General features: G+C 47.5%; 4 protein-coding genes across 4 annotated transcripts; 2 read left to right on the top strand and 2 right to left on the bottom strand.

Moving 5' to 3' along the window:
* Positions 1–32: 32 nt before the first annotated feature.
* On the bottom strand, positions 33–1,742 carry LACBIDRAFT_311452 (uncharacterized protein; the record flags this gene model as incomplete). Its single annotated transcript, XM_001876475.1, has 9 exons — positions 33–264; positions 315–560; positions 611–672; positions 726–782; positions 834–926; positions 979–1,054; positions 1,115–1,354; positions 1,415–1,551; positions 1,605–1,742. The coding sequence occupies 9 exons, from the start codon at positions 1,740–1,742 to the stop codon at positions 33–35; spliced, it is 1,281 nt and encodes a 426-aa protein (XP_001876510.1).
* A 1,331-nt stretch (positions 1,743–3,073) lies between these two features.
* LACBIDRAFT_311450 (uncharacterized protein) lies at positions 3,074–7,044 on the top strand (the record flags this gene model as incomplete). The annotated part of the gene is made up of 11 exons (XM_001876940.1): positions 3,074–3,462; positions 3,515–3,635; positions 3,690–3,722; positions 3,773–4,229; positions 4,278–4,348; positions 4,408–4,503; positions 4,559–5,770; positions 5,826–6,229; positions 6,284–6,445; positions 6,495–6,534; positions 6,586–7,044. 11 exons carry the CDS (start codon positions 3,074–3,076, stop codon positions 7,042–7,044), a joined length of 3,444 nt encoding a protein of 1,147 aa, XP_001876975.1.
* A 123-nt stretch (positions 7,045–7,167) lies between these two features.
* LACBIDRAFT_311449 (uncharacterized protein) lies at positions 7,168–8,405 on the bottom strand (the record flags this gene model as incomplete). The annotated part of the gene is made up of 6 exons (XM_001876474.1): positions 7,168–7,293; positions 7,347–7,615; positions 7,667–7,835; positions 7,898–8,178; positions 8,235–8,266; positions 8,320–8,405. The coding sequence occupies 6 exons, from the start codon at positions 8,403–8,405 to the stop codon at positions 7,168–7,170; spliced, it is 963 nt and encodes a 320-aa protein (XP_001876509.1).
* A 1,884-nt stretch (positions 8,406–10,289) lies between these two features.
* Positions 10,290–12,468, top strand: LACBIDRAFT_292741 (uncharacterized protein; the record flags this gene model as incomplete). The annotated part of the gene is made up of 4 exons (XM_001876939.1): positions 10,290–10,498; positions 10,561–10,732; positions 10,913–11,257; positions 11,317–12,468. 4 exons carry the CDS (start codon positions 10,290–10,292, stop codon positions 12,337–12,339), a joined length of 1,749 nt encoding a protein of 582 aa, XP_001876974.1. The 3' UTR covers positions 12,340–12,468.
* Between the last annotated feature and the right edge of the window lie 243 nt (positions 12,469–12,711).

Below are 12,711 nucleotides of genomic sequence, written 5' to 3'. Positions count from 1 at the left end.
ATTCTCATACAACCACTCAACAACACCGATTGTTATATCAACGCGAACGGTGTCGGACGATCCGCCAACCTCGGAAATGTATTCACCGACGCCAACACGACCATTTGCTTTTCGTGGCTGATATATCCACGGATAAAGTTCTTGTAAATTTGGTTAGCCACAAGGCACTCCGCTTCTTCCACCGAAACGTCGCTGCCTGAGATTTTGAGGGCAGTGTGAAACATTGATATTGGGATTCGTGTGGCTTTATCTGCTGCTACCCACCTAAGAACGAGATTAGCTGATTTCATTGTCAAAGAGAGTGAGACGCGTACATCCGTCGGAACAGGCCTCGGAGACACAACTCTCTCGCCTTTTCGAGAGTTAGCCACAGGTTGAGCTCGAGGAGCCTTCTTTCCCACTTTTCTAGAGCATTGTCGTATGTTTGTATGTCACCAGCTCGGAGAGCTGCGATGAAAGGTGCGTATATCTCGTCCAGAACGGGAAAACGCTGCATTAGTTCGGCAGATGGGAGGTGACCTTTCAAAATCCTTAGGGGGATGAGGTAGGTCAAAATTCGTCTGGTGTGGGAGATGAGTGCCAGGAGATGAGCTAGATGCAGGAAACAAACTCTTGATTGGCATGAGCTTGAATGTGACAATTATAGAAAGCAAGTGTTAGTTCCTGTTCAGCCTTCGAAAATCTGAGCATTAGATAAAGCCCAAGGGAACCGGACACGATCATACCTTGGCAAACTCTTCATTCAGAAAACTTAGCATGCCCAAATAATATCGATACGTGACCTAACGTGAACAGATAAGCGTCGAACATGATTGGTTATGATGTGAGCATACTTGGTGTGATCGAGGGTATGAAGAGAGCGGGGGGATGTCGTTATTTGCCTCCAGGGCACGGAGAACATTTTTTGATAGTGATATCCGCTTGACCTGAAAATGGGGGGATCGCATCACAAAATTTTATACAGAAGGAGGAACATACCCGAAAGTAACACTTTAGAACCAAGCCCACGACATAGTAAACTCCCCACTTTCTTGACTGGTCGGGCGGTGAGGTTCTGGTAACGTTTGAGAATTTAGCATGTAGGGTGCCATTTTGGAACAATGTCACCTCACACCTGTCAGTCATACAATTTCCGAACGCTTTTGCAATTATTCGGGCAGCCTCTTCCATGCACTCGCTCTTCTGACCCTGGTACTTTGCGTGAAAGTCGGCCTGGCATTGACTTGAGACCACTTTCGAAAAATTGAAGAGAAGGAAAGCTACATCATATGCGAGGTCTCTCAAATCCCTCAAAATTGAAAACAAAGCAGGCAATGTCCAGCCTCGATTTTCGGTGAAGAATCGGAAGAATAAGCTGATGTTCACCAGACCATCTAAGAATAATGTAGGCGCGAACCGTGCCAAAATCACTTACGAGACGAGTTGCGATTCTTCTTTGAATGCCTCTCCGTATCTCTTCTTTGCTATATGTCCACATGTCAAGACATACTGGATGGCGATCTCGTCCCATGGGCTCATGATGCCTCCCTCGTACCGGCTCAACATCTGGCGCTATTTTTACCTCGTCAAGGATCCAAAGAGCGTGTTACACGATAAAGATTCACCGTCGGATTGCGAAACTCCTTCACAAGATCTTTCCCATGTGGACTTGTTGGTCGTAGAAGGTAGGCGAGGTTGGGTCCGTTTTCAGCAAGGAGGGCGTCATTTAATTGAGTTATAAATGTCGAAAAGTCGACAGGCATTGCGCACAAGCCAATTGGAAAGTGGTAGATTGGTGGTACCAGGTAGACGATTGGTAGAGTCTAGACGAAGCAGTATCGAAAACATGTAAAGAAAGTCACGTGACATGATACTTGTTTTCGCTGTTCAGTGTCTTTGCTGTCGCAGTTTTCTCCCACTTCCCTTTACTATCTACCAACCGTCAACAACGCAACGGTAATATTTGAAGCCCATCCTTACGATGAGTTTAGGGCTACAGCGGCTATCAGCTGCCACCGTTCCGCGTCTACTGTCCCGCTTCTCGACTGTCAGACCAAGCAGGGCAGCTTGGGTTCCACGCGCCGCCCCAGCTAGCAGTTCACCAGCGCCATCAGCCGTCGGATCCAATACAACCGTTGCTAAAGAGGTAGAGACTCCTGCTCCAGCGGAGAAACCGCTAAACAATGGAAACCAACTTTCCGCTGAAGACACCGCGGCCTCGTTTTTGCCAGAGGCTAACGGCAATAACCACGGAACTGACTGGTCTAAGAGTTATCACGGCCTTTCGTCTCAAGCTTTCTCGAAGGAAATTGCGGAGATCTTGCTTGCTCCTATTGACCCATTGGACGTCGAAATGAAACCTGGTGAGTTCGAAACGCTTACAGCTGGCCTTGACCCTCATTATGTCTCAGATGGCTTGATATATCTTCCTGAAATCAAGTACCGACGAGTGTTGAACAAAGCATTTGGTCCAGGCGGATGGGGACTCGCACCACGGAGTGAAACAAATGTTGGTCCAAAGATTGTTAGTCGAGAGTACGCTTTGGTTTGTCAAGGAAGGTTCATTTATTTCTTTTTATGTCGTTCGAATGGATCTTAATTGCTTGTTACAGGCTGGTAGCTATTGCCCGCGGAGAACAAGAATACTTTGACCCATCTGGCATTCCGACGGCAACTGAAGCCTGCAAAAGCAATGCCCTTATGAGATGCTGTAAAGACCTGGGCATTGCAAGTGAACTCTGGTAAGTTTAGTACCATTTTAACACTGTTTTTCTTGTTCATTGTGTTTCAAGGGATCCGCGGTTCATTCGCGAGTTCAAAGCACAGCACTGTGTGGAAGTATTTGTTGAGCACCTTCCAACAAAGAAGAAGTATGTTCAGTTGCTCCCAATCTTTCTCAGGATGCTCATATAGTCTCTTTAGGAAAAAGCTCTGGCGTCGTAAGGATCAGGGCAAATTTGGTTACCCTTACCAAGAGTAGTTTCACGTCGTCACCACCACGGTCGTCACGTACCACGTGATGTTATTGACGCGAAAATAGCAATTTATATTACGTAACTAAATAATAGTAAACCTCCGCTCAGATGATTCCCAAATGATTCCTTCCAGTAGCAGTTCTGGATTATCTGCACCCATCTCTTCAAGACCAAGCTCTTCCCTTTCTGTCTCCCGTCCATCGTCGAGCGCCTCACACAGACCCCCGTCCAGCCTTTCAACAACACGCCCCAGCACTTCTACTGTTCGGCCACACTCACGCTATTCACAACGCCCACATTCTCGGCATGCTCGATCTCGCCTCGTTCCTGTCTGTCAGACCCTCATTGCTCAAGTCACCGGCTTACTGGAGGACGGAACTCCCTCAGATGAAGGTGGGGAGAAGTTTCGTTCTCTTGTCGAATACGCCGTGAAAAGCCTGGAATCGACAACGATACACAAGGCTGCTGCTGGTGTAGATATGGGCGTTGTTGACCGTCAGATAAGTGGGTGGGTACACTCAGTTCTCTTGTACACTTTAGCGCTGATATGTGACTCGTAGGCTTGCTCTAAAATCGAGAATTAACTCCAGAGATGCACATGGGGAGGCATTGGAGATTTCGTACAAGAAGCTCAAAGACATCGTCGAGGGAAGGGAGAACGACCTTGACCAGGAGATTCAGGTGCCATTGGTATTCGTTATTTCCCCATTTTAACACTCAAATTTACATCTGTAGACATCTCGACTCCCAGACCATCTCCAATTTCTTGTGGGTTGCCCATTGTCCTTCCTTGTGCTCATCTCATGTTCTACCGCTAGCTTACCCTTTCCGAACCTTCGTCACCCAAAACGCTCTCCTTCGCAAAGGAGTATCTTGAAAATGCGAACAACCCAGTTGCTCCCCCTCCAGCGTTGACTTGGGCAGAAATTTTAGCTGAAGAACCATTTGAGGGTGAGCACTGGGAGGGCATATATGATGGCCACCAGAATGACTGGGACACTACCCCCTCCCTGTCACCTCTAAACTCGGATGATTTGGCACTGGACAATGATGACTCCCTGTCGACGAGCGATTATGAGGAGCCTGCATCGTCTCTTCCAAAGCAGGTGGAAAATGAACCCTGGCCATCCACTCAAGCAAAGGCGAAGATGCCATACACATATGCCCATCGAAAGGTCTTTGAAGATTTGCGTGCAAGGCAGTATTGGAGAGATGGCTGGACAACTGACGCCGACCCGAAGCGGAGATTTGATCTTTGGGATCCCTCGACGTTGGGTCAGTCAGCCTTGCTTTTTTGTGCCCTCATCTGACCCCACACTCCAGGTCCTGCATTGACACATGCGCTCGCTCGCCAGCAAGGGGGTCTTGCGGCACACGGTATTCTTCAACCTGAGGTGTGTTTAGCACTTCAATTACCCTAGCTTTGGGCTCATTTACTGAGATATTACGGTAGAAATTCATTGACGAAGAGGATTTGGTACGTGAGGTCTTGATAGCGCTTCAAGGGCGGAACAATATCGTGCTCTCATGGAGAGATGGAGCATACACCGTTAGTCTCCATGCTCGACCCGCGTAGCCCTTACATGATTGTTCTTCTCGAACAGATCACGCCATCAACTCCAAGACTTATTCACTTGAGCATTGCATCACAATCATCTATTCTTTCATCATTATCCAAAACTGCCGCAACCGTAGAAAATCTGCGGCGGTTCACAGCATCCATTTTCTTGCAATCACGATCACAGTACATCAAGCCCTCCCAAAGTGCAGCAACGTATATCCGAAAAGCCACTACCACACGGACTTGTGAAGCTTTTGCTGACGCAATTGACCACGAGATCCGAAGCCTCGATGCTTGGTGCGCAAGACGTGAAGAAGTCATGTGTCGTGCTAGCGCAGGAATTGACGAAGATGACGTTGTTGTCAGTCTCTTAGGGACAGAGAAGGCCGTTAGGGACCAATACGAAACCTCGTTTGAGGTTCTGCTCGACGTCGTCCAAAATGTATTTGACGTTAAGGAGGGGTTCTCAGAACACGCCACTTTCCCTGCGATGGGGAGACGATCACCAGCGGCAGTTACAGCATTTCTTCTAGATTCCCTGTTCTCTCATGTGCAAGAACATCTGGAGAGAGGCGACACAGTGACGAGCGATACGCTCATGCGTGTTTTTGTTCGATCTGCGGAGCCTGTTTGGGGCATGATTGGGAAGTGGCTGAAAGACGGTATGGGGCTTGGTTTGGCAATCGGACGGGGCGGCGTTCCTGGACAGGCAGATGAGCTTGATGAGGAGTTCTTCATCGAGAGCACGGGTGTTGGTGTTGGTTTGATGGCGATGGGCCTTCTAGATCCGGAGTTTTGGAAGGAAGGGTACTCTCTACGCGAGGGTGTGGTGCTGGGCGAGGACGAAAGTCGGATCCAGGAGGAAAAGAAAGCTATCCCTGCATTCTTGGAACATGTTGCTGAGCTTGTGCTTGGAACTGGGAAGGCTGTTGGCTTGATCAGGGCGCTTGGGATCCCGCCTTCCGCTAATGGGTTTGGGAAGTGGAGGTCATTTGCAGAGGTCGTTAGCTCAAATTCTCCCGCTGTCGGGAGGTCCGGTCAGGATGGTGGGGCCTTATTTTCAGTTTCGGTTGACACGCTTTCAAGAATCATCTATGACGGTCTTCTACCACGGTGTCAGGCGACTGGATCGCTCCTTGCGAAAGTTCTCGTTGACGACTGTGATTTGTGGAGGCATCTTGGATCGATTGAAGATCTATACCTCATGAGAAAGGGAGATGCTGTAAGCCACTATATCGATGTTTTGTTTGCCAAAGTCAGTCCTTTCTTAGCAATTAACCTTACTGGGATTAATGACCTTCTCATTGTAGATGGACACCCATCAATCCTGGAGTGACTTTCATTTCATGAATACTGCCTTTAATGATGTGGTAGAAGCCAATTTGAATGCAGGCGCCAAGGAATGGATACAGCCATCACTCGTCCGGCTTTCCTATCGCGGGACCAAAGAAAAAGAAAAATCCATCAATAAAACAGTCAAAGCTATCGATGGCCTTCTCCTCGGATACGCCATCCCATTTCCTTTGACTTACATCTTCCGACCTCGCATTATACAAGTGTATGGGGACATCTTTGTGTTTTTGTTGCAAGTTCGCCGAGCAAAGAGCGTATTGGAGAGGATCCTTGTGAGAGGGGAGCGTGGACGGGACAAGAAGCTGAAGGAGGAGTTCAAGGCCTTTTATGCTATGAGAAGCAGGCTGAGTTGGTTCATCAAGTTGGTGACTTCATTCTTTTCTCTGTTGTTGATGGCTAAACAAGACGTTCCTAGTACCTTGCTCAATTTTTTTACAACATATGTATGTTTCATTCTTCATATTTTGGATGGCGTCTCAATCCGAAGAAAGGTGATACATGCTCAAGTGCTCAAATTCCATGATGACTTTCGAGATACCAAATCACTAGATGAAATGATACAAGTACACGACGAACAGTGCGTTGTAACTCAGACCTTTTATAACGGTAAACTGACTTCTTTCAAGTCTGGATAAAATACAAGGACGCTGTCTCCTCAAATCGAATGTATGTGGCATCATAAACTTTTCATTCCTACCTATTCAACAACTTGAACAGACATCTGCGCTTCACCGATCTATCATCTCCATACTGGACCTATCCCTTCATTTCAGCGATATGTTCGCCACATTTGCAGGAGACACCACGACAACTCTCGATGTTTCCCGTCAATCCATTTCTATGCGACGTCACCGTAGCCGCCGACAAAGACGACTACGGCGCGATGTCATTGGGTTTTCGCAATCCCTACACGAGTCGGAAGCCAGTTCCGAAGACGACGATGAGGAGGTGGAGGTGAATTTGGATACTATCCCTGATACTCCGGATCCCTCGTATTCCATGATGAGTTCTGCTGCTGGGGAGGATTTCTTTACTCGCGTGGATAAGATGTCGACGGAACTTGACGGGCTTGTTCGGTTTGTTCGGCGAGGAGTGGAGAGTCTTGCGGGCGGACTGAGTGAGGCAGCCCCGGCTTTTGGCGTTTTAGCATTTGCCTTAGAGGACTGGGATATGTGAAATTGAGTTCTTATTAATTCCAATACATTGGATCGTATTTTACAAACCGGATCAAGAATTAGCTTCATTCTTCTGTTGCCTATTAGTGGACGCTGATATGTTCGATGATCATAGTTCCCTACTCTAGCCCTCTACCCTTCTGGCTCCCTCTTTATCAATCCTGCGGTGAATGCCTCCGAGAAGTGCTTTCGCCAGATATTCGCTGTTGAACTGGCTGTTGGGAACTGATTTTGTAGTATCAACGATATCCTAATTGTGGCCATGTAAGTTGGCGCTGTTACCTAGGTTTGGAATTTACTCACGCGAGCAGCACGCTGCTTTGGTTTTCTTGACCAAAAGCTGAGCCTCTTACGTTTTCGTTCATCACGGTCGTCGTCGAGTTTGTCAAGATATGCAGTGGCCTCTCGATCATTGCCGATTTGTATAAATTGGATTCCAAACTGTGCGATGCTTTTGTTGAGAGACTGATAAATTCGGAAGCGTGGGGGTTTTACCTGTGAGGGCGGATAATTTCCTGCTTCAAGGAGTTTGGCTGTACTGTTTATGTAGGCTTCCAAGTCACTTTTATCGGCTGATATTCCATTTCAAGGCGAGCAATGTGAGGAAAAACCGAGCGACTCACTGGGTGCGCCGTCCGTTATTATTATAACGTTCAGTGGTTTGCACGGCTTGCCCAGTCTGATATCGGACAAATAAGCTCGCGTCACGTCTTCGAGTTTTCGACCAATGTCAGTCAACGCTTGGCGCTTGGCGTTCAATCCCAAGAAGAACCTCTCAATACTCTGTGCATCCTGGACAAAACCGGAAGTTGTGTCAGGACACTTCAACAGCCCCGAAATAAACAGAAGCCCACCTTTAGGTTATTTCCTTGACAATACTGATTAATAAGATAAATATCTACGCCGTCGTCATCGTATTTCGCGGCTTTGAGAGCAAGCGGTCTCAGTGCTTCAACAGCCTGCGTAAAATATACATGATCAGCCTGACGCCAGAAATTTAGAGGATATCTCCGACGAACAAGTTGCCAGAGCGTTCGGTTACCGACACCGGACGGGCCGAGCATGGATCCAGAGTCATCCAAGATGAAAATTGTGTTGTAGGATTCAAGAATGCTTAATTGAGAGTCCAAATGATCTAAACCAAAAAGTTGTTTAGTATACTTCGACTAGGAGGATAACTACGCCACCCACCATCTTCGTTTGATGACGCTTTCTCATAAGGACTGAAACCATTCTTGTTATGAAGATATGGTAAATAGTGCTGCTATCGGCTAACCTTTTCAAATCATCCTCGTTTGGGTAGTACGATGGTGGTGAATGAGTGCGCCATGACTGTTGTGTTTGCTTAGCTTCGGAATACATGGTAGTGACGATCGTTGACTGGAACGACTCGGAGTCGTTCTTCTCCTTTATACTCTTGGATAGCCAAGGTACCCCATCAATGTGATTTGTAGGATGCCATTTGGCCCTCGCGTTGCATTGTGGGCTTGCTGTAAATAATCCGATTAATGCTAGAACCTGAATACACGCGTTAACGCGGTGTTCTACCCAAGTAGGATTTTTGATGGGCAGTGCACTCCACCACAAGAGTAAACAAAAGCACGTGTCGACACTGGCGTGTTCGCTTGCAATTGGTGACCTTGTAATATTCTTATGTTTTGTTCGGGACATGTAAAGTTGTTTACTTACAAGAACGATCCATCCTCTAGAAGTGAAAGCCTAACTTTCAAAGTTTGATATCTATGTTCACGGCAACTCCATTTTTGAAATGCTGTTCCACCTTGACCCATTCGCGTACATTGATTCGAGTCTAAGGAGATAGATGGGGAATTCTCGAGGAACCCTCTATCGAGTCACCTGGAATAAATTTGACTTCCGAACCGCCTTGATGCTGCTGTTAAAGAAGGGGTGGTCGTCGTTGAACACTGAGAAGAATTCAGAAGCGATCACGGGCATAATGTCAAACTTCACATACGGACCATACTTTCTGGAAATCGCCAGCCTAAAAAATGGGCAGTGTTGAAATCTAGTGATTTCCATACCTTCTGACTTGAAGATCAGATTTTGACAGCTCCATGAAGGCTGGTACCGAGCACATTTGTTGGGTAGGAAATGCAATGACTCTTTCCAAATTTGACCTACGTTTCCAGAAGATAGAATGTCGGTTCAGATCGTAAACGCCCGCTTGAAGCTTTGAGGCTTGGATCCAGGACCCTGGTATATGCTATCGAATGTCCGATCCAAAACTGCCAAATTTTGGCACTTATGTACGCACGATTTTTCGGCGTGTAAACCCATCTCCGTCCGCAAAACTGATCACACCTGCACATGCTCGCAGGTCTGGTTCAGGTAGATAGGTGTGATGGCTAGTAAAAGTTTTCGAGAGAAAGCTTCTGAGGTCGGCAGGCTCTGGTCAATAGCCACAAAACGTACGCACATGGATCGGACCTCCGGCCAAATTTCACGCTTTCCGTCCGCAAAGGGATTGGACATAAGCCGATTTTGGGACCCATTTCCGTCCGCATATGGATGGGACATGTTACAGAATATACCAGGGTCCTTTGGATCCTGTGCGGAATGCACGTGATTGATGGACTTGTACTGCCATGACCATAGTGACTTCGCCTTGCGATAATTCACAAAGCTTTCTTCTGCTCTTTCAAGCGAGCTAAGCGATGTCTGCTGAGCAGCTCACCTATATAGAGCAAGACTCGGGTATACCAGACGGGCAAGATGATCTCCCAACTTATGATGACCTTGCTGCTCAGAACGGTCCGAACTCGAGGCAAGAAACCTAAATATACAACTAGACGTAGTAAAGTCGTGCTCATTTTTCTTCGGATATTTCAAGGTTTGGGCGATGGAGAGGATGGATAGAAAAAAGGTACAAGTAACTTATATTCAGGTTTCTCGTTGATCTAATTGCAATCTACAGGGCCGCAGAACGCTATGTCGACGTAACTCCTCAGGAGCGTGCGAGGCGGCGGGAACGAGGCTGGGGAAACGAGGAGGCAATGAGTTATTTCCCGTTCATCTGATTTATCATTCAACGAATTTCCCATTCAGATCGGACATTCTCAAGCGCCACCTATTATCATTAATGAGTCCCCAACTTTCGCGAATCTTCACATTGAAACCAATGGGTTGGAAGGTCCTAACCCCTTCGTTCAAGAACCAAATAGTGAACCTACCTCTATCACCCCACCAGCGTTTGCAAGCCATGACATCCTCCCTACCCACCTGAAAATGAATCAGTTTGGGTCCCGTTTCCTACCCCATACTACATCTCAAATTCGTTGTGTACTACCGCTAGTGGCGGAGAGACTACTTCTCATTGGCCACGATGAGGGCCTTTCTGTCCTTGACATATTTCCTCAGGAATGGACTGAGAATGGAGAAATTGCAGTGAAAGGACCTGACGAAGCACAGGCCAGAGCCATCTGGCGGGGTGAGAGGTATGCTCATCCAGATGGAAACCTTCTACGTTGTGCTTGAGATTGATCTATCATTGCTTTAGTGTCTACCAGATGACTGTCCTCGAAGTCGAGGGTCGAAGAGAAGGCACACCACAAGGCGTGGTTCTTGCCCTCGTTGGACCGGAGTCTGAATCACAACACCATTCGGGAGCACTTCGAATGTACAACCTTGCCAGTCTAACTAGCTTAGCACGATGGGCTGTAGCTCAGAAGGTCAGATCCATCGGAACTGCCGTCAGCGCTGCTCACTGATCGGTTGAGACACAGGGTGCGCGTCCATTGGATCTGAACAGACCGTCAAACTGGCAAGTACAACAGTCTCCCAAGAGACATCGAGCGCAGGGAAGCATTGCTCGAAGTTTAAAATCTCTGATTGAGACACCATCCACTCAGCCCGAACCAGCTACCTCTTCTTTTCAATCTTTGCTCACTTCTACCTCATCAACCACGGGGTTTCCGCGCACTCCTTCCGGTTCTGAGCGCGGTAGTCCTGCAAGGCACGGTTCAGAGGAATCAGCCTGGGACATGGTCGATGATCTTCCTTTGCGTTGGGCCACAGACTTCGTACCGCTAGCATCTCCGGGATCGCGACTGGTAAATACCTCAGTGACTTCGTATGCTACGTGGTACGACGTAAATCGCAAAGGGGGAGGTGGGCAACTTCTTGCCATAGCTACAAAGTCGAACATTTTCCTCTACGAGACTCCCAAAGGAGAAAGAGCCTACAGATTCGTCAAGGTCATAACATCTCTGGGTAAATTTTGTCCACTTGCTGATTCGCCTTACCCTTCTTCTAGGACTTCTACACGCCCATGCAACCAAAGAGCTTGACCTTTTTCAATCAGTCGGTTCAAGAAAATGCACGGATACCGCCAGAGAAGTCACACAGACGATCAGATAGCAGCGGAACTATTCGCATAGAACCCCGCAACTCATCAGCATCAACTAATTTCAATTATGGTACCCATCTCAGTCTCTTTGTCATCTTCGACAAGAAGGCCGGCTGGATACGCCTGGCAGACTCTGCTGTTGGAGAGTTTTTCTTGAGCGAAGATGATGGACCACCACCAACGCTTCAACCCCGCGACACCTTTAGTTCAACGCTCAGCCAGTCAACTATTCGCTCAAGATCTCGCCTCTCCTCTGAAATCCGAGAAACAGGAGCGAAATGGGTTCCTCCAGTGAGGTGCGAACTGCCTCTGCCTGGCTACCCAGGCGGTACACGCGAAGTATATTGCCTCAGCCGCGGAAAGCGGACACACATCTTACCATGTCCACTCCCTGTTCGTTCACAATCACAACCTCCTCTACATGTTGTTTACTGGAAAACTGCTCCAAAATATGTCGCGCCTCGTGTTTGTCTGCCACCTCTCACATCTATGGTTTCTCCGCTCAGCCCAAATAATTGTAAACCACCGCTCTTCCAGCTTATTGCCTTCGGCGAGAATGGTATCGAAATTCAAGAGTTGTCGCTATCCTTTCTAGATACCACTAGTAAAGGCAAGGCGAAGGCTACTTCTGTTGAGGTTTCATGGGCGGAGGAGGACCTCGGAGGCGATACAGGCTTCCTGGCTCCTGGTGGAAATTGGGATTTAACAGAGCGCCTCTATGGCCAGGGTCTTGAACGCGGTTACTCAGCTATGAGTGCCTCTTCTGGTTATTCGTTTGCCAGCGCGGAAACGGAAGACATTGCGGAAGGCTTGAAAGCACAAGCCGGTGTCTATGGTTGGTGTCGAAAAGGGTTTGCGGATTGGCGTGTGTTTTGGGTTGGAGGGTCGCATTCGGATCTCAGTCTTGAAGAAGTGGAGGATCCATATTGATTCGGATGGACGGGAAGTTGCCAGGACAATATTCGATTGTACACATCTATCGCTTGTTGTAAAACTCTATTAGCTTGTACTAAACGTTCGAAATCTCACGATAACAGATACTTGGGACGGTGGTACTGTACTGTTCAAGGATGACTCAAACAGTCAATTAACTTTAACTTTGTATCCAAAACCAGCCTTGATCGCGAACGTCGATATCTATGGTACAGAAAAGAAAACGATAGATAAACCTTGCAATTATCGACACAAAACATAGGCGTGTCTAAAATATAGTGAGTCCCATGACAGTAAAATAGCATGTCTTGACGCCGCAAGTACTAGGATAGCAATGATCGAGAAAATTCAAGATAAAATAAATGAAAT

The sequence above is a fragment of the Laccaria bicolor genome, genomic scaffold, assembly GCF_000143565.1.
Source record: "Laccaria bicolor S238N-H82 LACBIscaffold_4 genomic scaffold, whole genome shotgun sequence".
NCBI classification, from domain to species: Eukaryota; Fungi; Basidiomycota; class Agaricomycetes; order Agaricales; family Hydnangiaceae; genus Laccaria; species Laccaria bicolor.
The sequence above is the reverse complement of the archived record's forward strand: the minus strand, read 5'-3'. Positions and strand labels throughout refer to the sequence as shown.